The sequence below is a fragment of the Canis aureus genome, chromosome 4 (assembly GCF_053574225.1).
Source record: "Canis aureus isolate CA01 chromosome 4, VMU_Caureus_v.1.0, whole genome shotgun sequence".
NCBI classification, from domain to species: domain Eukaryota; kingdom Metazoa; phylum Chordata; class Mammalia; order Carnivora; family Canidae; genus Canis; species Canis aureus.
The window spans coordinates 44058280-44086253 of NC_135614.1; the positions used below are offsets into that span (position 1 = coordinate 44058280).

At 38.5% G+C, this 27974-nt stretch overlaps 1 protein-coding gene and 1 long non-coding RNA gene across 14 annotated transcripts in view; one reads left to right on the plus strand and one right to left on the minus strand.

Moving 5' to 3' along the window:
- SPDL1 (spindle apparatus coiled-coil protein 1) overlaps positions 1 to 27974 on the minus strand; it is a 373127-nt gene that overhangs the window by 8199 nt on the left and 336954 nt on the right. Inside the window, exons 1-8 of one of the 11 annotated variants that reach the window (XM_077895588.1) lie at positions 12038 to 12193; positions 11364 to 11542; positions 7625 to 7807; positions 4856 to 5011; positions 2370 to 2564; positions 1628 to 1777; positions 1430 to 1528; positions 1241 to 1351 (exon numbers count right to left, since the gene is read on the minus strand). In XM_077895588.1, coding sequence (XP_077751714.1) covers positions 1241 to 1351; positions 1430 to 1528; positions 1628 to 1777; positions 2370 to 2564; positions 4856 to 5011; positions 7625 to 7807; positions 11364 to 11381 — 912 coding nt within the window. In that variant the 5' untranslated portion in view covers positions 11382 to 11542; positions 12038 to 12193. Of the gene's footprint in view, positions 1 to 1240; positions 1352 to 1429; positions 1529 to 1627; positions 1778 to 2369; positions 2565 to 4834; positions 5012 to 7624; positions 7808 to 11164; positions 11543 to 11640; positions 11760 to 12037; positions 12195 to 27974 lie in introns of those variants that run through there. The other 10 variants (XM_077895587.1, XM_077895577.1, XM_077895582.1 and 7 more) reach the window with 10 other exon arrangements.
- Positions 12280 to 27974, plus strand: part of LOC144312663 (uncharacterized) — a 212805-nt gene continuing 197110 nt past the window's right edge. Inside the window, exons 1-2 of one of the 3 annotated variants that reach the window (XR_013378198.1) lie at positions 12280 to 12557; positions 15891 to 15996. This is a non-coding gene — a long non-coding RNA (uncharacterized LOC144312663). Of the gene's footprint in view, positions 12558 to 12596; positions 12734 to 15890; positions 15997 to 27974 lie in introns of those variants that run through there. The other 2 variants (XR_013378197.1, XR_013378196.1) reach the window with 2 other exon arrangements.

Below are 27974 nucleotides of genomic sequence, written 5' to 3' on the forward strand. Positions count from 1 at the left end.
GTGAAACATAAAATTGAACTGAATGGCTAGGATCCAGAAGCATCACTTAATTAAATAAGTCTGCCCAAACGGTATAATGTTGTACTTTACTCATCACATGCACGGTCATTTAGGGTCTGATGGGGTTTCTCAAAAATTTTTATTAACTTCAACAGTATTAAGTGGGGGAAATCATTAAGCTACTCATATTTATAACGGTGAGATTCACAAATGACAAGAATGGAAACAAAGGTAAAAGGCACCTAAGGATACCGAAGGAATCTTCAATATAAATATATTAACATAATACGTTAATTAAATTGAATTTAAATAAAAAGTTAAAAAAAATTAAAAGGGCCTATATGCTTGACTTGAGGAACTACAAGAAAAGATTATTCAAATCTCACTAATTAGCCTTTGCAAGAGAACTAAAGAATGGTGAGAGAGCTAGTTTTCGTTTAAGTAGGAACCTTAGGGGACGCCTGGGTGGCTCAGTGGTTGAGCGCCTGCCTTCGGCCCAGGTCGTGATCCTGGAGTCCTGGGATCGAGCCCCACATCGGGCTCCCTGCATGGAGCCTGCCTGCCTCTCTCTTTCTCTGTGTCACTCATGAATAAATACATAAAATCTTAAAGAAAAAAAAAAAAAAAAGTAGGAACCTTAAGCCTGTGCTAAGAAACGCCAGGCCAATAGCTGGAAATAAAAACTTTCCAAATTTTTTTTCTACCACACAAAATTTATATATTTCTGGGAAAGCTGTTGAATAACCATAAAAAAAAATAATAAACCAATAGATGTTAACTATACTACTACTAAATATCTACTAAAGGATTAATTTTTTGAAATAAAACCTAATAATCTTTTAGTCAATCTAAAGATTTTTTTTCTAAAATCATGCAGTTCTAGAAACAACTAAGTACAGGGATGCCTGGGTGGCTCAGCAGTTAAGTGTCTGCCTGCCTTTGGCTCAGCAGTTGAGCGTCAGCCTTTGGTTCAGGCCTGATCCCGGAGTCCTGGGATTGAGTTCTGCATCGGGCTCCTAGTGAGAAGCCTGCTTCTCCCTCTGCCTATGTGTCTGCCTCTCTCTCTCTCTCTCTCTCTCATGGATAAATAAATAAAAATCTTTAAAAAAAACAAACAAACAACAAAACAAAACAACTAAGTACACTCTTTGAAGGAAAAGATGCTTTCTTTGGTTCATCTGTACATGTAATACAGATACAAAATAGGTTTAATAAACCTTCAATGGTGATAACGCTATACCTTCATTCTTTGCATCTGTTCTCTGTTAAATGCATTTTGCTTCTTTAGTGACTGATACTTGACTTTCATACTGATAAACTGACGTTCCATTGCTGCCCTTCGATCTTCCACCTAGAAAATTTTAACACGGTTAATTACTCTTGTATTAAGCGAAATGTTAATCTAATCAGTGGAGTATTTGCTACGTACCTCTGCAAACAAAGAGTTGCCTTTACTACTGGGGTCCAAGGCTTGCTGGAGTGCCTGGTCTAATTGCACCTGAAGATCTTGATTTGCTACACGAGCTTTCTAAATTTGAGAAAAAACAATTTAGCTCATAGAGGTTAGATTAGCAAGGAAACAACTTATTATAAACTGGAAAAGATAATGTTACTCTAGTCATAGTACCTCTAAGGCATTATAGTAAGAAACTGCTTCTTTCTCTCGCTCCTCTTTTTCTTCTTTAAGCCGGTCTACCTGGCGCATTAGATTAGTACTAAGAAGTTCTAGTTGTTCTTGTCTGTACTGTAGTTCATTCACTTCTTCTTTAAGGGTAGTCTATTCAACAGGAATTGAAAAAGACGAAATTGTCCTGAATAATCTTTCATTTAGCAGCTGCTCAGTTTATCTATCAGAAGTGGTTCACACCCAAAACTAAAACTAAAGAGCCAGTCAACAGTTGTAAAATGCATAATAAAATAAAAATACTAAATTAAAAAAAAAACTAAATTTTTTATCAAGGAACCAAATGAAAGGCTATCTTTCTTTCTTATGAATTTAAGCTTTTAATTTTTAATTAACCTTAGCCTGCAATGAAAAATATCTACATTCATATGCATATCAATTTCCATGAAACCAATGTTTTATATAGGGCTTTTATGACACAAAGAAGGGTCAGAGTTAATGACTCTAAGTTCTTCCAGAGCTTTAATTAATCTAAAGGTAATCTGCCTTACATAATCACACAATCTAAAACCTTACTGTGAATGAGTAATCCACCTAAAAACTCTATAAAATATTTTTTAGTTACATCAAAGTTAAGCAAAAAATGTTTTAGCCTTAAAATTACCTAAGGATCATAACAAAAACATGTAGAAAAAATGCAAGAAAAAAGAAAATAACCTAGAAACATAGATGCCATAAAAATTACCTTCATACTTTCCATTTCAGTCAGCTCAATTTGAAGAGCCAGCATCTCTGAAGACATGCTTTCATGTACACGCTCAGACATTATTCGCATTTCCTCTGATTTACATGAAAGGAGTTCCTTCTGATGGTCTACTTTGTGCTTCAGCTGCTTTTCACTGAGCCTAGCTTCATCTAATTCTGCTTTCAGTTTTTCTAACTAAAGTAAAAAAGGAAAATTTGCAATCTTAAAAAATCAAAAGGCAATTGAAGGTCATCAGAATATATAGTTATAGTACAAATTATTCTGGTATCTGCAGAATAACTATTTTAATGAGATAGTCAAGCTGAACAAAACTAATTACACCTTCATATAGTTCTGAATCTTGGAAAACTAAAAATGTAAGTTTAAAGGAAACAAACTTATGCAGAAGGATGAAGTTTTAGGGTGAAACCTAGATTTAAACTGTTTCCTTCCTCTTAGGTAAAATTGGTAAATGATTATATCTACCATTACTAGGTTATTGTGTGGCTCTCAACTGAGATCAAGTGGGTAAAACATTCAGCACCATGACTAGCATTCACTAAACAACTTCTGTTATCAATAAAAATCTTGATGTCCAGGATTATAGTTATTACCTATACTGAATTATCTTCAATTAAGTATCAACATTCTTAGATTATATCCTGATACCTGTTTTCTATTTAAAAAATAAGAGCCTCTTGACTTATTTTCCCTTTTCTATTTTCATGATGTGAAAAAAAATTTCAGGTGAATGATCTATGTTGAAATGTGGCCATCTTTCTGAAAAACATCACTGACTGACCCAAACTTACTGTATGATCAGACTATTAATATTAAGGTTTCCTATTTGGTTACAGACTAAGCACCTTTTAACAGTGATATGCTTTGTCTCACAAACATAACAAATAGTCCATACAAGTAATCAAAGTAGGTCTGGACTCCTGGCCACTTTGGCGGCTATGTGAAGAGTGAATGGTATGAACAGAAATGATGGAAGCCAACTACCTGGAGAGAAGGTTATAATAGTAGTCTAGGGGAGAGAAGATGGTGATGTGGACTAGAATTATAGCGGTAGAGATGGATGCTTTGTATATCAAGTTCTTAGAACTGGTTGATGAAGTATTGTGAGAAATAAGTGAAAGATATCAAGTAAAACTCCAAAATTTTGGCACAGGTGATAGGAGACTGAAAACATTTTTTGACTAATTTAGTCTTTGCTCTGCCAAAAAACCACCTCTTAGGCAAGTGCCTTGCCTCAGATACTGAGTATTTACTACATTACTTTTTTTTTTGTTTGTTTAGGTAATGAAAGCCACTGATAAAATGAAAATAACATGGTAGGGGGTAATGGAGGGGGAGGAGAATGCATCATTAGCAGTCATTGGTGCCTCAAGTCAGATTAGTTTCAGACAAGGTAGATTACTGTTTGCCAGCATGAATGCAAGATGATTCTAGGTATTATAAGAAAGCACATTTTGATAGTCATATTCATTTGACTACAATTTAGGAAAAAACATAACCAGCTCTAATATATAATTTCCTTGATATTGTTACTTAAAATGAGAAAACATTTTAAAAGAGAGTCAATTTAAAGAAATCATTTAAGAGTAAAGGTGGTACAGATCTGGAAAAATCTTAAAAGATGCTACATAAACACAGAAAATTAGAAAACAGGCCAAATGTCAGGTAAGGTTTTATAGAGAAGGGTCTGGAAAATAGGGACTCTATAAAAAGAAGAGCCATGATAAAGGTTCTGAATTCCTTTGAAGTAACTGAATAGTTGGTGGTACTGAAAAAGAATAGGTGACTTATTTTTATGTGTGAAATGAAGCCAGTATAACATATTGTTAGACTAAGTACAGTGACATGGGCTTTGAAGCAGACAGCTTCAGTTCAAATCTTGATGGATTTCTGTGATTTTTGTTCAATTTACTCAATCTGTTTAAACATTGGTTTCCTCCTCTGTTATACAGACAATAATGGCACCTTTCTTATTAAGTTGTAAGAAGTAGATCATATGCCATTAGCTTATCTTCAATAACTAAACTAGAAAGTATCAATTCTAATGTGTATTAACTTACAATAAACTACTGGTTTCTTTTGTAGGTTACAAAGTGTACTACTCCTTTCTGTGAAGGTTAGGAGACTGGTCTTTCTGAAAGGGGACTGCCATACTATGCATTATAAGCAAGGTCATGCTTTTCACTAAACTAAAACTCCATAAAAAAATTTTTAGTTATTGAAATTAAATAATTATATTTAATTAGTAGAATGTTATCAATACAAGTCCCTTTGGTAAACTCTTGTTTCTCAGTGTTCCCACTCCCAATATTATGATGATGGAGCCCTCGATCTCAACTATTTTCCCTAGATGGTATTAAGAAAATCTTCATCACTAAAATTTACAGATTGCTAACTCCTTAAGTACAAAGCATTTTTGTTTTGACATATATAGATATCCAAACCTTATTTTTTAGTTCATTTACTTCTTGTCCATGGCTTCTGCTGAGCTGTTCTTTTAATTGCTCCAAGTGTGTTTTTTGCTGTTGTTTAATAGCTTCACATTCAGAGCTCAAACTTTCCAACATTCGACTCTTAAGTTCAACTTCTCTCTGAAGAGTATATTTTTCTTGTTCATAATTCTGAAAAGATTCAATTATAATTCAATTACATAAAGATAACTTAAAGCCATCATCTATAAACAATTCTCACCCTCAACTGTTTCATTCCTGTTTCACATATTTGCTGCTAAGGAACCACCACCTGTTAGACCTGGAATAACTGTAGCTAATCAGTCTTACAAAAAGCCTGGAGGGTTTTAGCTACTCATGTGGTAACTGCTTCTATGCCCATCAAGGAATTAAAAGGTGTTCCATGGCATGTCAACATATCAAGTAATCTCTGCTAGGGAAAGCAAAAACAAAAACATTTAGTAGCACTTCAGTTTTCCCAGTGACAATTACTTGGTTTGATAACATTATGCTCTACTTATGGCTCTGAAAATAAACTAGTAGACAGGGCACAAAGAAAAATACTAAATTATCCTTTACTTTTAGAATGTAGTCATCTGAGAAATGTTCACAAATGACTACTCAATGAATATAGTATTGAGACAAAAGGAGGATTTAAGAGGGCTTTTGCTTCTGACAGGGAAGTTGGTTTTTTGTTACTGTTTTTGTTTGTTTAGTTTTTACTTTTTCATCTGACAGAGAGAGTGCCAGTGCACAAGCAGGCGGCAAGGGCAGAGTGAGAGAGAGAAACAGATTCCCTACTGAGCAGGGAGCCTGACTCAAGGGCTTAATTCCAGGACCCCAAATTCATGACCTGAACCTAAGGCAGACCCTTAGCCACTGAGCCACCCAGGTGATCTCTGACAGGGAAGTTTAAAGATTAAAAAATAGCATTAGTTCAAAGTCCTTCAGTAAGCTTTTAAAAATAAAATTAAATAAGAAAAATACGTAAGGTTTTTTTTTGCTATACTTAAATCTTGAGATCAAAGTTTAAACATATTACGGAGCATTTACTACATAAGATTAATACTTTTTTTATTTTTAAAGATTTTATTTAGGGCAGCCTGGGTGGCGCAGCGGTTTAGTGCCGCCTGCAGCTCAGGGTGTGATCCTGGAGACCCGGGATCGAGTCCCACATCAGGCTCCATGCAAGGAGCTCTTTTACTCTGTATCTCTGTGGCCCTCTCTCTCTCTTTCTCTGTGTGTGTGTCTCATGAATAAATAAAATCTTTAAAAAAAATAAAAAAAATAAAGATTTTATTTATTTGTTCATGAGAGACAGAGAGAAAGAGAGGCAGAGACACAGGCAGAGGAAGAAGTAGGCTCCATACAGGGAGACTGACGTGGGATTCGATTCCAGGTCTCCAGGATCACGTCCTGGGCTGAAGGCGGCGCTAAACCGTTGAGCCACCTGGACTGCCCTAATTAATACTTTCAATAAATGTGTGCCAGATGTTACACATATAGCAGTGAACAAAACAGACAAAATTCCCTCTCATGGATTTCATAATCTGGAGTTAATTAGCTGAATTAGTGAATGACAGCAACTTTACAAAACACTCTCAGGGAAGGCCTCTCAGCTGAGGTGACATTTAACAGAGACCTAAAGGTTGAGGACTCATTCCATGACAGTGAGGGGATGTGCAATACAGGTGAAGGCAACAGCTCATGTAAAGTCCGTAAGGTGGGACTAGTATACCTTAGCACAAGGGAAAGTAGTTTAGATGAGGTCAAGGGTTGGCATGGGTCAGATCACATAGGAATCTGCAAATACAGGTAAAGAGTTTGGATTTTGATGTAAATATAATTGGAAATCACAATTGTGTTTTTAGCGGGGCCGTGACATGATCTTTTGTTTATTTTTCAATGGCCATGTGGCTGCTGTGTGAAAAATGAATGGCACGAAACGCAACGAGGGAAGCAAGCAACCTGGTTAAAGGCTACAACAGTAATCTTGGGGACAGATGATGATGGTCTGGATTAGAGCGGCAGTAGCACAGATCAATGTTTTGTAGGTTAGGTTCTTAGAACTTATTGATGGATCAAACATGACAAATAAGGGCCACAGGGATAGAGTAGAATTCCTAGAAATTTTGCTCAAGTTATTATATACATACTAAGTAAGCTAAATTGCAAGGGAATGCTTTGTTAGCAGGCAGGGAATCAACTATTATGTTTATATTACGTTTGAGATGTCCGTAAGTAGGAAACTGAATACACAAATCTACACTGTAGAGGTCAACTGGACTTGGTATAGTATCATGAGACATTTAGATGTTTTCTGAAGGGACGCATGGGTGGCTCAGTGGTTAAGCGTCTGCCTTTGGCTCAGGGCGTGATCCTGGAGTTCTAGGATCATGTCCCACATTGGGCTCCCTGCATGGAGCCTGCTTCTTCCTCTGCCTATGTCTCTCATAAATAAATAAAATCTTAAAAAAAAAAAAAAATAGATTGTTTTCTATTGCTATGAAACAAGTGAGGTAACCAAGAAAGAGTGCAGGCTAAACGAAATCTAAAATCTACTATGTGCTGAAGGGAACAATAACTTGATTTTTCAAATTCAGAACATAAAGGGTCAGAAAAAAATATTAGAAACTCATTCACTTCCAATCTCTGTTTAGACAGAGGTGAATAGGAACTAAACTAAAATCTTCAAAAAGGAAGAAAACTAATAATAATTACTGGACAATACAAATCTTCAATAGCTAAGCATACCCTTGTAAACAGAGGAGTCCAGGGTCCTACCTCAGTCATGGTCATCATTTCATTACGACATTCATCCAACTGAATCTGCAACTCATTCTGGCTCTCCACCAGTTGTAAACCATACTGTGCAGCTTTTATTCGATCCTCTTCAACCTCTTTGAGTTTGCATCGAAGATCTGCAATTACATCTGCCTCCATTTTTTTTTCCGTTTTTAGTCTACTGTAAATAGATGGAATGAAAGTACTTAAGCTTTAACAAAATATTCCATACAATAACAATTATAAAAGACATATATATCTTTCCCTATAATACTACTGCTGTATAAAAACATAGTATTGAAGATTTTATTCCTGGATTTTAAATGGTCAAATTTGCTGCTGTGTCTTGTTCTAAAAGCAAGGTCTGATAATTCTGTTACCTGATTTGAGACCAAATCAAAGAGAAAAAAAAAATTGAACACATTTAACTTTATTCTAAGAAATGTAGTTATCAGGAATCTGTTCAGTTGTGTGCTAAGCTTCTTTAAATGCTGAGGTAGGGTGTGTCTCATATTTATATCATTATAGAGGTAATCATATTAAGAGCACAACGAAAGAAATCAAGAATTTATAGTAGCATGACTGCTACTTCAAATATAAAAAGGCAGCTTTGAATAAGGTTTGTAAGGCAAAGAATATCATGTACACAATTTTTCACAACCGCATTAACTTTCTGAACACATTAAATTTGCTTTATTGATAATAGGCTCATTAGTATTTTCTGTTATTCACAAGAGACATGCAAAATAGAATCATGTTCATAGTAATTAAAGAACATTTCTTATATTCTAGATTTTCAATCAAGGATTTAAACATTTTATATAGAAACATTCCACTATAATTCAACCTTACTCATCATCGTTTCCAAATTGTCCCATCTCTTAAGCCAGATTTAAACACGGCTTTGCATTCAAAGAGCAACAAGTCATTAATAAGGTGTTTCCCTGCTTTCCAATCAATGTAATCATTATTCAACAAGTATTTCTTAAAGCTTTATGTGCTTAACTCCATTCTATGCATTTGAGATCCACCAGAAGCCAAATGGGCCAAAAAAAAAAAAAAACCCAAAAAACAAAACAGTGTTCTTTCATGAAACTTACCTTCCAGGGTGAGAAGACAAGCAATAGTAGTACCATGATTAAATGCATTTGAAAGTGAAAAAAAGAACAAAAGAAAAAAAAGAACAGAAAAAGGGAACTTGGAAGTAGGTATAATATAATAGAATGAAATCTAAATTAAGTGTTGGGGAGAAAGACCCTCTGGTGACTTCTGAAAAAAGCCTTGCAGAGGATAAGAGAATTAGCAACGTATCTATTTCAGGAAAGAAAAAGGGGTAGAGGCAGAAGGGTAGCACTAAAGTAGAAGGATGCCTAAGAAATGAACAAGATAAAATATAGGTCACAGGAGAGAATAGAAGACAATAGGCAAATAGACAATAGTCCCACTGCAAGGACTTTGGCTTCTACTCTAGGTGAAATCGGGGTTCATTGCAAAGTATAGGGTAGAGATCTGATACTTTAAAAGGATCATTTTGGCTGCTGAATCGTTTGGAGGGAAGCAAGTGGGAAACATAAAGACCAGGTGAGATGATAGCTTACACAAGGATGAGTATAAAGGAGGTGGGGAGAAACAATCAGATTCTGCATATAGTTTGAAGGTAAAGGCAACATGATTTTCTGACAAATTAAATGTGGTTATGTATAAAAAAGAGAGGTTAAAAATGCCTCTAAGGCCTCTGGCCTGAGCAACTAGCGGAACAGATTTGCCATCAGCTGGACCATCAAAAGTTATGAGTAAAAACTGTCTTGAAAGAAAATCAGGAGCTTACGCTTTAAATATGAAATATACCATAAATAAATAAATATGAAATATATCAGGTAACCAGTTGGCACAGGAAGGATCTGGGCTAGAAATACAAACCTAGGAGTTATTAACAGAATTCCTTGAGCCTTGGTGTCACCATAGCATGAATATAATTAAAGAGGACCAAGGATTGAGCCATCAAGAGGTAGGAAAGAAGACAGCAAAATATACTCAGGCATGACCAATGAGGCAAGGAAAGCCAAGAGCCAAGTATTATCCTGGAAGCCAACTGAAAAGGGTTGGAGAAAATGGTGGGAAAACAGGAAACACAGTTTTGCTGCAAAGTACAGCAGATAAATGGGGCGGTAGCTGGATTGTTTATCTGTTTTGAGATACAATATTTTAAGAAAAAGTAACAGCATGGTTGTATGTCATGGGATAGATTCAGGAGAGAAGAAAAACTTGATGATATAGAACACATGGAGAACTGCTAAAGTGATGAAAAAGAATGAAGTCTAATGTACAAGGACTGATTTTAGATGGGAGCATAAATATTTCATCTAAAGGGAAAGCAAAATATATGGGTACAGACTACTGATAAGTAGGTAGATTAGTGATGGGAGTCTGCATAAGTGCCCTTCTAACTGTTCCAACTTATCAGTAAATGAGGAAGCAAGGTTATTAAGTAAAAATGAAGATGAAGGAGGAGATATATGGTTTCAGCAGAGAGAAGAAAAGAAAAAGGTATCCTGTTATCCAGGGCTGACAGTTACTGCTCTAAAACACAAGATCTTTCCAGGATGTCTGGATGGCACAGTTAGTTAAGGGTCCAAGTCTTGGTTTTGGCTCAGGTTTGAATCTCAGGATTGTGATGTCATGAGACCCAGCCCCAAGTGGAGCTCCTCAGTCAGCGCAGAGTCTGCTTCAGACTTTTTCCCTCTCCTTCTGCCCCTCCCTGCTGTCAAATAAAATCTTTAAAAATAAGTAAAATACAAGAGCTTTCCAAAGCCTGTAGGTGATGGGGCTAGGCACTCATTATTGCACTTTTTATCATATATTGGTTGACGATTTACCATTTGCCAGGTAGAGTGCTTCGAAGGAATTATCTCATTTAATTCTCTTGATGGGCCTACGTTAAACATTACTGCCATCAACATTTACCAAAGAAAAAAAGAGAGCTAGCCTCAAGACATTCCAGCCAGCAGAGTCCAAGGATGCAAAGAAATGTGTTTTCGTTCTTTCAAGATTCGCTAGAATTCCTATTATGTGTCTGGTACTGTGCTATTGCTGACACAATGGTGACCCCCCCCCCCCCAAAAAAAAAAAACTAGACAGTATCCCTCCTGCCTTCTTGAATCTTACAGGCATTAGTGGAAATGCATTAAATCAAATAACTGTAAAGTCTTATAAGCGTGATTAAGTGCACGAGGGAGCTTGTTATAAGTTATCAACATGGGAGTGATGCCCTAAATTGGGATGTGGGGTGGGGGTAGGGAGTACGGACAGGAAAGATTTCTGTGAGAAGGGACTTTTTGCAAAGGTCTAATGGACGAGTAAGAGTTACCCTGACCATCCGCAGAGGGAGCCGGGTTGAAGAACTACAGCTAATACGTGCCAGACATAGTACTTGAGGCTTCGCACATATTATCTAGGTCTCTCAACAACCCCATGAAATAGGAGGTGTTTCTGGCATTTACACACGTGCAGACTGAGGCACCGAGAGGTTAGGTAACTTGCCTAGGGTAAGCAGCCAGTAAGTGCCCGAGATGGGGATCTGGGTCTGGCTCCGAAGCCGGGTGCTCCCAAGCACTCTTCTGTTCAGCCTCTCAGAAACAGCATACACAAAGCATTTAGCGGCGGCGAGCTCGGGCGGCCTTAGTTCTTACTCCACTTTGCACAACGCCCTGGAGGCGCGAGCTTGGACAACTTACTCAAGAAGGTCTTGTGTTCTCATCCCTAGGATAAAGGCAATAACATCTCCGGCAGCGTTTTTGAGATTAACCCAGCTAATGAAGCAAGAAGAGGCAATTGGAATCTGACAAGCCGCTCTCTGGGGGGCAGCGCCGTCCAACGGAAAATGAGCACGAGCTGTGACAGGTGATTCTTAAAATTTTTCTAGGAGCCACGTTAAAAAAAAAAAAAAAAAAAAGGTAAATGCAGGTGAAATTCATTTTAGCAATATTTTATTCAACCCAATACATTCAAAACACTACCATTTCGGGGTGTAATCTTCACGCTCATCAGCGGGCTGTTGCTGCTTCTGCTCAGTCCTGGCAGCACAGCGCGCCGGTGTCCGCAGCACTTCTCCCTCCGGCCGGCGGCTACCGTCCTGGACCGCGCAGGCGGGCCCCCCGCCCCGGCACGCCCCGCCCCGCCCCGGCCCGGCCCTTCCTTCCGGACGCACGACACCCGGCCGGGTGGGGGCACGCGGCCAGCGCAAGACTGAGGCAGACCCGGGGCGCTGCAGAGGCTGCTCCGGCCCGGCCCCGCCCCGCCCCGCCCCGGCCGCGCGCTGCCGCAGGCTCCCTGAGGCCCTGCTTTCCCCACGCCCCCGAGAGGCTCCCTTCGCCCCTCTCCACACGCACCTCCCTCCAGGCCCGTCGCCCCTACCTCTCTCCTCACCCCTCGCCCCTGCCTGCCGCAGCGGCAGCTCGTGCCGAGGGCGCACCGCGCCGAGTCCGCGACGGCAGCACCGCCTCACGACCAGAGACGCCCGTTCCGTCCCTCAGGAGCTCTCCCGTAAGCGCCAGGGCTTTTTGAATGCTGTTCCCGCGAGAACTCACACCTCTCGCGAGGCGTCCCGCCCACGCCGCGCGCAGAGGGAAAACTGAGAAGCTCGGGGAGGAGTGCGCCCGCCCCCTTTGCCGCACATGCGCAGAAGCCCGAGCGCGACGCGGGAGCTGGTCCCGGCGGGTCCGCTGCCCCCGGGCTTGGCGGTGCACGTGTCCTCCAGGCGCCTGCTTTTGGCAGCCACGTCGCTTGTTTCCGCTTTGCTCTGGGGACGGTACCTTCTGGAGAGACAGGCGAGGCGGCGGGGAATTGTGAGACGCGGCGACCTCCCGCATCCTGCCCTCGGTGGGCCGAGGGCTGCGCCCCCTCGCGTCTTCCCGGGTCCCGGGGGTCGGAAGCGGTGCGCGGTGGCTAAACTCCTCCCGGGGCGGGGGCGGGGGCGGGGGCGCGTCCGCGTCCCAGAACGGGACGACCGTGCCCGTTAGAACGGCGCTAGCGCTTAGCGTTCACCGTGTGTCAGTACAGCGCTAAGTGTCACACGGGGGTCCCAGTTAAGCCCACACACAGCCTGATGAGGTACGTACCATCCTCTCTGTCTGTTGAGGAAAACAACCCGAGGAAGAAAAGTGTAATGGCCAAGTGGTCGACCCAGAACTCGAGCCAATGCCGCCTGCTGCTGGAGGGCCAGGCTCTTGCCTGCGCGCTTACATAACGAATTTAATGTTTTTTGTAAGCCTGGTGCCTCTTCACTATTCGGAAATTTAAGCCATCAGAAATGACAAAAGCCAAAAAAAAAAAAAAAGAAGAAGAAGAAAAAAGAAAAATGACAAAAGCCAACATTTACTGAGCACTTCTGAGTCCTGTGCTTTGAGACCGTCTTTCTTGCCTTCCTGGGCCCTAGGCCGTAACTCCTCTCCTTTTCATCATGTTTCTTCCCTGGTGGATCTTCCTTATCAGCAAATACACAAGCTGTAATGCCTCCATCTCAAAAAATAATTCTGATCTTCCTTGACTCCAGCCAGCTACCACTCCATTTATTTGCTTACCTTGATCAGCAAAATTCCTGGGGGGAAAAAAAAAATGAAATGAGACTGGCTGTCTCTATTTTCTTACTTTTCATTCTAACACTTTTCCCACTTGGGATTTTGGTTCCCACAAGTCCAGTAAAATAGCTCTTCTCAACATCCCCTGTGAGTTCCATCTTGGAAAATCCTCACTTTTCTTGTATTATGTCAAAGTCGATCGCTCTCACTGAGTCTGGGTTGAAGTCTTGGAGTGCCACACCCTACTTACTTTCCTCTTCAGTTTCCTTGGCAGACTTCTAGTTTGCATCTTGTATTTTCATATTATTAAGTAATGTTCCAAGATAGTTTTGGGGGGATCAAGCAAGAACAAGCCAAGGACTCTCTGACACAGTTTGCAAATAGGAACTGGATCAATCTACAAAGTTCCATAGTATATAGGAAGGACCAAGAAATGAAGTTTTTATAAGTTAATCTCAAGGTTGTGGTAATTGAGACCTGGAGAATGGCTGAGATCAAGAAACAGAAAAGAGAAAAGAGGGCTTTGTTCAGGACTTTGGTGATTGTCCTAATCCACAGAAGAGAAGAAGAAGAAGAAGGATACAACAACAATAGGAAAATTAGAAGAACCATCTGAGAAGTGATCAGGAAATTTAACTGTCACGTGGTTGTGTTAATTAGACATAATATTGATGATTGTATCAGGCCGGTGGATTTGACCATTCAATAGTAAGAATGACAAGTGGCAGCCTTTCTTGGCCCTACTATTTCTAACCAACTTCAATTCTTCATGAGCCCTATTGCATTGTTCCTTTTCCTGTACTTGGAACAAAGTTGCGTCATCCCAATATTGTGGACATTTATTGGTTAACTGCCCAGAATCGATTCCATCATCCTTTTCCTGTCCAAAGCATTCTGATTATCCTTTAATAATTCATTTTTCTGTCCATTTTCAACCATGTGGACTGTTTAAAATTGGTCCTACCCTTCCGCTCTAAGGTACCCCATCACTCTGGTTATAGTAATTTGTTCAGAGATGGGCATGCAACTGAATCCAAGCCAGTGAAACAAAATGAGATATTCATTGAGACTGCTGGAAAAATGGATTTTATTAACCCATTCTGTATGTAAATTTTGTAGCCCAGAACTGCCAACTGCCATCCTGGTCCTATGAAACTTAAGTTGGCTTGAAATAGATTCAACAGCAGAGGTGATAATTAGAGAGGTTGAAAAGAGTCTAGGTCATACTGTTTGTGCCCCTATGTATCAAGTCCTCTGACACTACAAATATCCCAGAAAAATAGTTTTTTTCAAATGGCTTAAGTTTTTGTTTTCTGTTACTTGTTACATGAAGGGTTTAACCAAGACACTCAATAATACTTGAGTCTGAGCTTGAGTGGACTAATTAACCTGTCAAGTTCCCAGTCTACATTTAGGATGCTATGAGACCAAAACTGGAAGTTGCTAACATCTAGAGATAGGATTTAGTGATGGCTCTGAGGAAAATGTACTGGTTGATCTAAAATGAAGACATCCTAAATGAAGGGGATTAGTGTATAGTATAGTAAAATAAGGATCCAAATAGTTTGTATGTAATTCCTTTCTTGTCACCACTTCACATTACCATTATGCCCCTGTTAAGCTGACTTCAGGTGATTTTAGCACCTAAGAATTAGATGGAAGGTTTATATCAGTTATAGTTTTTACTTGCCAAAAATAGTACCTAATCTAGCTAAAGATATATATGTATATAAAAAGTACCAGTCCTAATTTTTGCAAGTATTTACAAGACTGTAGTTGCTACTTATGACATCCTATCTTCCAGTGCCCTTTATATATTTCTTTCACTTTCTGTCAGTATCTCAACTAATTGGGTTTCTTTATCCAGTACAGTGACCCAAATCTACACTGCTGAATAAAACATATTCACTAGTTATGATTTATATTACCCACTGTTCTGTTGGCCCAAATTTATTTGGTCAGACTCAAAGTGAGATAGGATAAAACTTAAGGTCTTGCTCTTTGAGAGCTTGAAACTATCACACCACTTTTCTCTCTCTTTGTGTGTGTGTGTGTGTGTGTGTGTGTGTTTGTGTGTGAATTCAGTGGAAAGAAGTGGTAACTGTCTTTATTCTTAATTCTGCAATTAGCTTAATGTATTTCTGAAAAAAAAAAAAAACCAACCTGGGAGTATACACAGTAAAAGGAGAAATTGATGAGTCAGCACCCCCAAGTAAGCCACTGAATACACCTGTTCAATAATGCTTGCCTACAAACTACCTCTTGCCTATTGCCACTAGGTGACAGTCTTTACAAATATTTTATCTGAAAGAGTGTTACAGAAATTAGATTCTATTGGAAGTGATGGTTACCTTTGCAGTTTCATCTAGAAGATTAAGCAAACACATATTTGTTATAACCTACACTTTAGGTCACTTGAGTTCATAGTTATTCCTCATCTTGAACACTTTTCTCCTCCTACTACTTAGTTTATTCCTTCCTACAGGCTGAATTGTTTCTCTAAAATTTATATGTTAAAACCCTAACCTCCATTATGACTGTATTTGGAGATAGGGCTTTAGGAGGTAGTTACAGTTAAAAAAGGTCATAGGAGTAGGGCCCTAATCTGACAAGATTGGTGTCCTTAAAAGAAGAGGAAGATAAAGATCTCTCTTTCTGACTCTCTCTTTTTATCTCCCCATGCACCACAGAAGAAAGGCCATGTGAGAAGGTGACATCTACAAATCAGAAAGAGAGTCCTCCCCAAGAACTGAATGCGCCAGCACCTTGAACTCGGACTTCCCAGCCATCAGATTTGTGAGAAATAAATTCTCTGGGTTTTTTAAAGTATTTTGTTATTGTAGCCTAGAGCAGATCCTCCATAGCAAGAAAGGCCCTATGACTAATGGTTAAGAATATAATACATGTTCTGGAGTCCATATCTGGGTTTGGTTGTAGGCTCTGTTACTCCCTGGTGTGTTACCTTTAACGGACTACTTATCCTTTCTAAGACTCAGTTTCCTCAAGTACAAAATGAGATAATCAATGTAGATAATTCGACAGATCATTGTGTTGTTTACGTGAACTAATACTTTTAAACACTTAGCATAATGTCAGTAATGTCAGCTGTTATTAAGAGCTTTGTCTTAGCTCAAGTGTCATTCCATCTGGGATAGAAAAGGATTCCCCTTTTCTGAATCCTTATCCTGGGGCATGACTTTTATGTATAGTCTATAGCACCTTGTGGTCATCCTTTGGAACCCTTACAATAGTTATAATTTGTGTAATTTATGTCTGCCTTCCTCACTAAACTAAGCTATTTGAGGCTAGAAAGGCCTATATATATTTTGCTCGCTGTGGTTTCTTGGCAAGTGTCAGTGCATGGGGGGGGTGGCATCAAGGTGCTAAAGTCAAGTTTGATTAATGAATGAAAAATGATATTAATTTAAATGAGGAACCTGTAAACTCTCTTAGAGAGAACTGGGTCAAGTAACTTGTAAAAGTATTAGTATTCTTAATTCTGAATGAAAAATGTAGAAAACATATTAATTGTTTATGTGAAACAAATCAAGTGTCCCAGAGATAGTATCCCAAATGATCTCTGAAATTTTAATCACTTCATTTCCTTATGTAATGTGTCCCTCACTTGAACCAATATTTCTTCAAGAAAATTTATGTATTGATAAAATTTCTTTAATTCAAGCATTTTAAATTATACCAAGGAACCTAGCTAGTATAATATTCCTATTGGAGAGGCCTGTAAAAGAATTCTTGGCTGAAGGAAATGTTCACTTTTGTGTAAATGCAGAGTTGTATTAAATTCTTTTAAAGGATGATCCATACTTGATGAACTTAAAGTTTTAAAACTCACGTTTTCCTAATATCATGCCATGTATGGGTTTATATATTTACTGGAAAACAAAACATGTTGTCCTATTAACTTCCCTAAAATAGAAAATATTAAAAGGGATGTATAATTTCAGTACTTTTTAAACCCCTTTAAAAAGTCATTTTTATGACTTATGATTTTTATGACTGTCATTTATGAAATGACAACTAAGTAAGGTGTCCCAAAAGAATGATAATGAGAAATATGTTATTCATGTTCGAAAAGAAAAGTTTATGTTTTCAAAGTTTTCTCAAAATATGAGGCATAAGAAAGTATTTTGTGGGCTTTACATACCTTAGATAGTAGAAGCTCCCGGTTTCTTATCATGGTGATAAAATTTCAGGCAGCCTTCTTATGGGACATGAATCTTCCTTCAGTCACTGCCTTACCATTTTATTTGCCTCTGCATTATCAGGCAGGATGCTTGGGTTCTGGATTCATCACAAATGAACCCCATCAACTCCCCCATGACACACCACATGCTGGCAGTATTTGTCTACTTTTGATAAATTGGTCAGTCTTATGAAATACTTCTCTGAGCTGAAGTTCTGGAACTTGTCAGGTGTCCTCTCTGACACTCATGTCTTCCTTTGGCTCTCAGATTACGCAACCAGCTGGGGTAAAGCCCATATCCTCCCACAAAGCATGTTTCTTTGGAAATTCAGATCTATTGGCTTTTGGCACTAAAAAGTAATGTTCTTGCACTTTCTGTTAGATCTGTACTGAATAGTCTCTTGGGGGTGAGTAACCTTTTAAATGTTGGAGGAGTAACAATTCCAGGGATCAGTGTGCATTTAGCAATTTGTAAGAAAAACCAGAAGGAATACAGATGTGTTGTATATTGTATTTGTATATACTACAAATGTAGTCCTTTTGACTACAATTGAATATGGCAAGGCCTAATCTCTGTGCACAAAAAAAGTATGTCTTCTGAATTACATAGGCATGCAATCATTATTATTATATATGACTGAAGGCAGGAGTTCTGAAAGAGTCTTAGGTGACTGTTATCCTCCTACCTATGAAACTCCTGGCAAAGGGATTAATAGGTGTCCTATAAACAGAGTCAAAGTTCTTGAAAATAGCATCCCGTTCATAGGATTTGAATCTCCCAGCCAATTGGAAAAAATAGGTTAAAAAAAGTAACATCTAGTCTATTCTTAAATATAGTTGGAAGGCCTGATTTCATTTCTACCCCCAGAAATAAGTAATGCTACTTTCATCCTAAGAAAGAGATATACATATGTACATTTCAATTAATGGTTTCCAAACTTTGTTCTACATTAGAAACACCTTATATAGAACATTTTTAATGAGGAGCTTCTATAACTTTTGATGCTCGGGCTGTACCCAACACTAATTAAATTGGAATGTCTAGGGGTGGGTGCCAGGCATCAGTAATTTTTAAAGATCTCTGGTAAAATAGAATGTGCAGCAAAGTCTGGGAACCTAGGTTAACACAGTCGTGTACTCTCTCCTGCACTCCTCGCTCTGACTGCGCATTAGAATCACAGGGCATAAAAAAAAAAAAAAAAAAAAAAAACATTCTGATCCATTTGGTTTAGGGCAGGGTATAAAGAATCATAAATATTTAGCTGTTCCCCAGGTAACTGTAATGTGCAGCTATGGTGGAATCACTGGGCTAGCCGATTATATAAAGAGGTAAGTAGGATAAGGTGGGTCTTTTAGTCAATTTCCGGCAGTGAAGAGCTTTATACATTTTAAAATTATCATTCACTAGCTTTATTGAGTGAATTCTTTCTTCAATTCATTAGGCTATAAAGTCCAACCGTTTTCCTGAATACACTGATGGTAGGATTGCCCAATAAAATACAAGACAGCAGGTTAAATTTGATTTCAGCTAAACAATGAATAATTTTTAGTAAAAGTATGTTCATGCAATATTTGGGATGTATAATTTTAAAAAGATTGTTTATTGGAAATCCAAATTTAACAGGTAGCCCGTATTTTTATTTTCTACTTTTGACAATGCCAAGTGTTGGGAAAGCACAGCTCATCTTTGGGAAAATAAGCAGCTGAATTCAGGGAGAGTTCTATCCTTCTAATCTTCAGGGTAATTGGCCTTTTAGCTCTTATCCCTTCTAGCTGTAGAGATGGTAGATAAAAGACAGGAGCATTTTTGGAATTAAAAACTTCATAAAATCATACAACAAGCTAATAAGACCAACATTTTCCTTTTGCTTAGGGTAGCACTGAGTGACCATCAGGGGAACAGCATAGGAGATGAGGGAGGGTCACTGTGCAAGAAAAGAGAACATGGAAGGGGGTAGAGATCTGAATCTTCAGTATAAGCTTCAGTTTCAGGAACCTCTGTTCTGCATGTGCTCTAAAGAGGATTGCCATTTTGAGCCTTTTCTATGACTTTCAAGTAGTTCCGAATTGTTTTTTTAAAAAATGATTATTTCTTCCTAATCTATCTGAATATCAGATCCTTGCTGCTTCAGCTGGAGTCAAGATAGTTTCCAGGTGAAACTATTTTCATGCTTACTGAGTCTGAACTAATGGAAAATACAGATTGTCCCTAGCAATCTTGTAAGAACCCCCTCATCTCATGAGGCTTCCCAAGCAGTCTGGATGCCTTCAGCCCCATCCTCTAAGGACTGTTCACCATAAGCTGATTCTTTAAATTTCCTTCGTCCCCACTATCCCAAATAGGCCTTGAACTGTAAATAAAAGTCATGGGTAGGTGTATTTCTTGGCCTATACACCTATACATTTCTTGGCTCTATACAATCAGCAGGCTCTATACAAAAGAAAAAGAAGCAAGATTTTACAGTAATTCCCAGAAAGCAGGTGTTGTAATGATTTAACCAAATTGGAGCCTGACATTTTGATGAACAACTCTTGAGCACCCCCTCCTAATTTCCTCCATGGAGGAGATAGACAAACAGGTAATATGTCAAATCCCTATTTGGCAGTCCAAGTTTACTAATAGAAGGAGGTGAAACAGGTGAAGCACATTAACTTTTAACCTGTTACCACTGATTTTTTTTTTCACTAAATGTTAGATGTTTAAAAGGGAAATGCACGTTGGCAGAAAGGAGACAAGACAGGGTGATATGAAGGGGCTGAAAGCTGGCCTGCATCGTGGAACATATTTGCAAACCAGCTGGGCCCACTTTGTGCAGATGTTTTTAAGGGAACAAGAAGGAAGGGCTAGTGTTCTAATATTTGGCACATTAATGAAGCAGTGGAATATCTCTGATGCTGCTCCTTTCTGTGGCTGAAGATGGGGGTAGAGGATCAGAGGCTTTGGGATAAATTTATTATTCAAACTGAGTTCAACGAAATTGCATACATTAATAGTAAGGCTTTTTTCTAAGTCCACTTAAAAAAGGGTTAATTTATTTTTTAGGATGCTGACTCCAAAAACCAAAGAGCCTTATGTTTATTTGCCTATGGATCAAACAATCAAATCATCGTCAGATATTTTATTCATAGGTGGGCAAACATGTACCTAGTTGGAGATAATAGTTTCAAAATTGATCTTCTTGAGTTTAAATGTTGAGCATGTTTTAGGGCAATGTAGATTGAGTTTTCCTCCTCCCCAGATGGTTAACTTGGTCTTTCACTTTTTGCCTGAATGCTTCAGTAGCATGCCTATGCAGCATGAATTTCAGAAAATGGAGGAAATCCATTTTTCTATGTCAGTTGGATGTTTGCAAATTGGTGGCCCCTGTTTGGATTATACAATGAAGATAAAAGGGGGAAAAACCTCTTTGTGCCAAAATTAGAAACATGGGAGTTTATACACTCATACTCACATGTTCACATAGAAATTTGGGTTATCAGCTTCTCTTGAAAAACCAAAAGATTTGGTTACGCTGTGCCCACATTCCTCATGCCAATATCTTTGTATTTTCTGGGCATACATTTCCCGTTTTACCTGCCTGTCATTTTATCCTTGGGCTTATTCATTCAGTGAAATAGGTCATATATAAGGAGATATATTATTATGTATGGTTCCTATATGTATTTGAATTTTCCATCCATGATATGAGGCTAGACTAGATTATATTATCACTCCAATGTCCTTCAAGCTGATTCTGTGATTCTTCTCTTTTATATAAATCGAGTTTTTGATATTGTTGGAGATTATCTGATACTTTGCCTGAGTAAAGAACTTGACTATAGCTCTAAAAATCTTTTCTGTCCTATTTCAATTTAGTCTGCTAAAAGTCTTTTCTGTCCTATTTCAATTTAGTCTGCTAAAAGCGTGGATGAATTTATGACTAAGAGAATGACTCTTTAGTTGATTTTCTTCTTTGGCTGTGTTTTCATTGATGAGAATTAAAGTGATCATCTGGATAAGCTTATTTAGAAATGAAAACCAGAAATTAGTAATTTGAATATTTAAAAGGGATAGCCTATGCAGGTAAAATGTAGCAAAGAAATGCTCAACCCCTGACTCAACCTAATATCAGACAACTTAAGAATGGACCTTAAGGATAAAATCTGGCCCCTTTGCTTTACAGATAAAACTAAATTTAAGAGAAGTAAAGCCATTTGTTCTTAATCACACTATAGGTTTGTGTCAGAGTTGGGGCCCAAACCGTATCTTTTAACTTTAACCAAAGCCAGTGTTATTTCTCTTATCCTTAATTGCTTCTAATTATATAGGTATATAGGTTTCAGGTTTACTTCTCACTTTTCATTGTTATTTATTCCAATAGCAATATTTATAATAAAAATTATTTTAAGTTTGTTATATAATTATCAGAATTATTTATGATGAAATTATAAAACATTTCATAGGTACTTTTCTTGAAAATACGAAAATGACCCTTAATAATGAAAAATTTATAATTTATATTTTAAGTTAAAAAGTCTTACAAATAATAGGAAATGCTAACAGTAGTTGTCTTTGCTTAAATTTAGATGGCTTCCCCTACTTCTTTCCTTGTTATTTTCTTTTTGTCCAAATTTTGCATAATGAATCTATACCATTATTATAATTGTTAGAATTTTAAAAGTTATATAAAAGAAACAAAGGCAAATCCAGCCTAATAAAGACATTTATGTGAAGTTAAAATGTTCTCACACCTCATTCATTCCTATGAGTGGGATGTAGAGACCATTTCCTGTGACTCAAATATGCACACACAAAAAGAAAGGATTTGACACTTTCCCACAGTGTAAGAAAAATGTCTGGTGGCCATGATTGCAAAGGGGATGTGCTGAGGGTTGCGACCTAGAGCACATTCCAGGCGGAGTAACACAGACTTTAAAATTGAAATCCAACCGTTTCAACTCTCTGTTATGATCCCTTTACAGTATTTGGCTAATTGATTAACCCAGTCTTCTAGTATGACTTTAAAAGTGTTTTTTTTTTTTTATTTTTAATTCTGAAAGCTAAGGAGAATTCAAATTTTGATTTACCCTTTGTCTAGTGTTAGGAAATTTAAAGGAAAGTTTGCACCCAACGTCTCTCCCAAAGGCTACTGCAACAGCTGTATGGTTACCAGGGGAAGAGTTTACTTGGATGGAGAGAGAAAATACGTCTTTATAAATAATGTGTTTTTATGACTCCTGTTCCTGGGAAACCATACATACAATGCACCTATGAATATTGGAGGTCAAGCTCTGACTGTGTTTTTATTAAATATTTGACTATTTTATGTTTTTTTTGTAATCACTAAGTTTGAGATCTGGATGAGTGATTAAGGAGTTTGTAAGGAGCTTAAGGAGTTTGTAAGGAGCTTGCCACTGTCTTCTCCCTGTCTTTCTTTCTCTTTCTATCCCTTCCTCCCTCTCTTCTTCTCTCCTTACTTTCACCTCCCTCTCCTTCTGTCTCTCTCTGTGTCTTTTGAAAATACCAAGTTTTAAGATAAGGATCACTCTACTTATGCTTCTTACTTTTGTTTTTTTAAGAAGATGAAACATCAGGGAATATTGCATAGCTCAGTATTGATTGACCAATTACTGTCCTCAGTCTTTAATGTCCTTTCTACAAAGATGGGTTGCTTGGGAGAAGAGTATTGATAAATGGATCCAATGTTTTTTGTCTGTTTCCTAACAAGGCATCATTTTACTTACTTTTCCTTTATTACGGGAAGGGACACAAACCCATCTTACAAAAGATGGGGTATTTTTTAAGACCCCAGAGAGTCTCAATAAAATATTGCATCAAGTTTTTCTACCAGCAGTTAACTCCTTTTCTAAAATTTTGATATGTTTCTAGGTAAGTCATAACTTCTCTTAATATCTAAATCAGCACTAACATAACACACATCCCTAATCTGCAATTTACATCTATAAACCTTCTTGAAATGGTTGGGATATGGTGCTGCTGTTGCTGCTTATAGAGTTAGACAGAAGAGCCCTATGGCAAGACTAGTGACACTTCACATGACATAGGCATGACATTTCTTCCTGCCTGTTTTCCCACTAAGTATTTTGGTAAATTGCATGTTCTCTTTCAGGATCAGGATTGATGAGCTCTGGCTTCAGGCTGGGACACATTGGCAGGAGAATACTTAGAAACTAACTGACAAAAAGCACCTTAATTTAGAAGGAAGAATAAATCCCAGGCTGTTCCATGCGGTTCTCAGGTGATTCCTGGAAACAAACTTTCATTGTCAAAACTTCCTCTCATTCATGAGTTCCTGCTTCTCACCCTACAATGACATAGGTATAAAATAAAACACATTTATAGTTGCAGATGTTGGTAAAGAAAATTCCAAAGAGGAAACTTTAAAATACCTTTAAAAATAACTTTCCAAAAATAATTGTTGGTTTAAAATGCTAAAGTTGGAGATTGAGTAAATTTTTCATATTGCCTTACAGTTTATGAAGCACTTACAGATAGATTACATTGTTTAGTAGTAGAATGTAAGACAGTTTTCCCAGTAGGAAATGGGTTGTGTAATTTAGTCAGATCCCTGAGTGAATGTGACATATTAATATTCACACAATGTGCAAAGTTGGGAAGGAGAAACCTGGACAGGCAGTTGACTGAACATGACTGGGGAAGCACCCAGCTCTGAGAGCCCCAGCTGGCCACTGTAGAAAGGGTAAGTCCTGCCAGTGGAGACAGACTAATCTTGGTTCTTTTTTTTTTTTAAGATTTTATTTATTTATTCATGAAAGACACACACACACACACACACACACACAGAAGAGATCGAGAGAGAGAGAGGCCGAGACATAGGCAGAGGGAGAAGCAGGCTCCACTCGGGGAGCCCGACAGGGGACTTGATCCTGTGACTCCAGGATCACGCCCTGAGCTGAAAGCAGACCTCAACTGCTAAACCACCCAGGCGTCCTTAATTCTGGTTCTAATCACTACTTTACTTCTTTATAGAGAATAGTCTAAGAGTGGGGGCTTTGGAGACATTTCTTGGATCCAAATCCTGTGTTCACTACTTATTCTGTGACCCTGTTCATCCTCTTGGTATTTCTGTATTCCCATCACAGAATGGGGACAATAATACCATGTAGTACATAGTGTTGAGAGGATTAAATGAGATACGATATGCATTATTATTAGAAAGGTGCTGACACATTGTATGTCTTTAGTAAAAATGAACCACTGTTAATAAATATATAACTTTAGCAAAGGCCAGTCACATGACTGCTCCCTGTCTCAATATCCCTATATATAAAAGGGGAGAAGATAATTACTGTAAGGATTAATTTAAAGTGTGTATTTTGTTAATTTAATTTTAATCTTTTTATTAAAAATATTGCAAACATACACAAAAGTAGAGACTAATGTGACCTTTGTTCCTGGTTCTTCATGTAAGGAGCTTGGAAGTTGCCTCTGTTCTAACAAGTAAAAAGCCAAGCTAACTAGAGAAATAACAACTCTTCTAGGATATGTAAGAAAGGAGAGGATACAGGGCAAACCACTGTCCTCAAGATTAGAGAGACAGAGAGATTAATACAGGGGAGGCATGATTTCCTGGAACAGAGACTTATAAGCAGGTACCATTGAGGCAACAAGTGCTACATAGGAAAACTGAAACCATAATTGCCAAATTGCTGGAGGCTGAGTGTAGACAAATCTCAGAGTTAAAAATTCGAAGGGGATCCAGGCATAAGGGGACTCCCTGTAATATTGTGAGATTTACCTCTAGGAGTTTAACCAGGTTCCCACAGTAAATATGGGAGAAAAATCCTATCACGCTTCTAGCAAGCAGGGGTGGGAAACGAACCATTTTGAAATATGCCAGAGCACTCTGTTCTTAATAAGACCTGGCATCAGGAGCAGGTAGTTAACCAGAGCCCAACCTGGCAAGATATTATCATAGCTTAACTCACCTGGGGAAGGGAACTAACCAATTTCATCTGGCTCCAGCCACCCTGTGCCAACTAATGGGGGAGAAAAAAACTGAGAAACACTTGTGAAGTTCACAGTCCAGAGACACACAGGCTCACTAAAAGGCAAACCTGATCATAGAACTACAGTGCATCTTTCCCAGCTCCTATCACATTACTAAAGATCTGTTTACAGCAGTACCTTTAACCCTGAACATATATATATATATATGTTTGAAGAGACAGAGCAAGACATGGCAGGGCTGTTGGAATTATCAGACTGAGAATTTAAAACAACTATGATTAATATGCTAAGGGCTCTCATGGATAAAGTAGACAGCATGCAAGAACAGATGGGCAATGTAAGCAGAAATATGGAAGTCCAAAGAAAGAACCAAAAAGAACTGCTAGGGAGACCAATATAAATAACTACATGTGCCCATCATCAAGCTTTAACAATGATTACTTTTTGCCATTTTTGTTTCAACTATTATCCCATCAATTTTTTTTCTGGGGCTTTTTGAGTAAATTGCAGACATCTTATTTTAACCATGAATTCTTCAGCATGCAGATGTAGTAGATTGTTTCCAAGATGGCCACAATGATTCTTCTATGTACAATGTGACTTTGCAATGTGACTTGTGTCTCCCATTAGGAAGTGGAGTCTAGGGGAGCCCGGGTGGCTCAGCAGTTTAGTGCCGCCTCCAGCCCCAGGGCCTGATCCTGGAGACCTGGGATCGAGTCCCACGTCGGGCTCCCTGCATGGAGCCTGCTTCTCCCTCTGCCTGTGTCTCTGCCTCTCTCTCTCTCTCTCTCTCTCTCTCTCTCTCTGTCTCTCTGTGTCTCATGAATAAATAAAAATCTTTAAAAAAAAAAAAAAAAGGGAAATGGAGTCTGTTTCCAGTCTTGTGAGCTGCCTTGACTAATGAATGTGGCAAAAGTGATATTGTGGCATTCCAGACCTCCAAAAATTGTCCATCTCAGCCCAATCCAAGTTGCTGACCTCACAGAATCATGAGTAAACAACACTACTAAGTTTTGGGTAGTTTATTATGCAGCAATAGATACCTTACACAGTGATGTGTTTTTAAAAATGCCTAACACAGGTCTTCATATGTAACAAATATGAAGCTTTTACCATCTCGTCCAGGAGACTGAACTCACAAGGTTTGAGACATTTTATAACACTGAGGGAGTTTTTCAGTGTGCTAAGGTTAGTGTGGAAATAGTATTCCAAGGCATTAATCCTAACTAAGATAAGCCTTCTATGGCTGAATTAGATATTTCAGCTTAAGGTCCAAGAGATGCTGATCTTTGACCCAAGCTTTATTAGGTCACAGTCTCCTTTTAATATCTAATGAAGTCTATAGAACTTCTTCCTATAAAAGTATACTTGTGTACATAGAACACCTTGCATGCACATGTGCAGTGTATGTGTGCACATGCACGTAAGTTTGCTGACATCACAGGGGCTCTTGGGCCAATCATCTTGAGTGAGCACTAAATTCTCATAACTACATAGTCAATGATAACTGCCAAACAACTGTTTATGACTATTTCTAAGCATTTGCTTCCATTGTGATTGCTGTTGCAGCTACTGGTGAATGAAGAGGAACTATTGGTATGAGTCTGGCTGGAATTCAGATTTAGAGTCTAAAAGCTTATTGACCAATACTTGGTTTAACCAGTTATTTCAAGACCCATCACAGCTTTTACTTCATTCTTCTCATCCCTAACCAAACCTTCCTTTAGCTCAAAGTCTGGGTGATAGAATGCTCAGGTAGTTGGCAGCTCCCCAGAAGAGTCTCAGCAGCTGAACTTTACCATGCTGCTGGCACTATCCCATGTGCTGGACACTTCCATATTATTTTGCTGTGCATTTCTTTTTTTTTAATTTTTTATTTATTTATGATAGTCACACACGGAGAGAGAGAGAGAGAGAGAGAGGGAGAGACACAGGCAGAGGGAGAAGCAGGCTCCATGCACTGGGAGCCCGACGTGGGATTCGATCCCGGGTCTCCAGGATCGCACCCTGGGCCAAAGGCAGGCGGCAAACCGCTGCGCCACCCAGGGATCCCTTGCTGTGCATTTCTTAAAGATTGTAGTTGATCATTTATTAGGCTTGCACAGACTGTTATTGCCTTGGTTCACATTTTACACTGCTTAATTGTTACGTCTGCTATGTACATACACTGGTGTGTTCAAGATATTATTGACGGAGATGGCCAGCTCTTTGACCGTTGAGTCCATCTCTTGCTAATAGTCCATAGTGTCCAGTATTCTCCAGAAATAGGCAGTGCTGGATGGAAGCAAGAGTATGCTGAAGACTAGAGAGCCAGCCCCAAACTGAGAAATTGTAATACCTCTAAGATCAAAATTAAAATGATTTTATTGTCTGTAAAAAAGATAAAGGTGTTGATTAATAGTAAATATAAAGTAGTATTCACTCCATGTTAATTATCACTCCTCTTTATTCTTTGTAGTAGCACTTACCACTTTGCATAACAATACGCATTTATTTGTTTATTCTTTGCTTTCCTGCATTTTAATGCAAGCTTTATTAGAACGTGGACTTTGTTATATTGCTAGCACAATGACTGGCATATAGTAGGTGCTCAGTAATTAT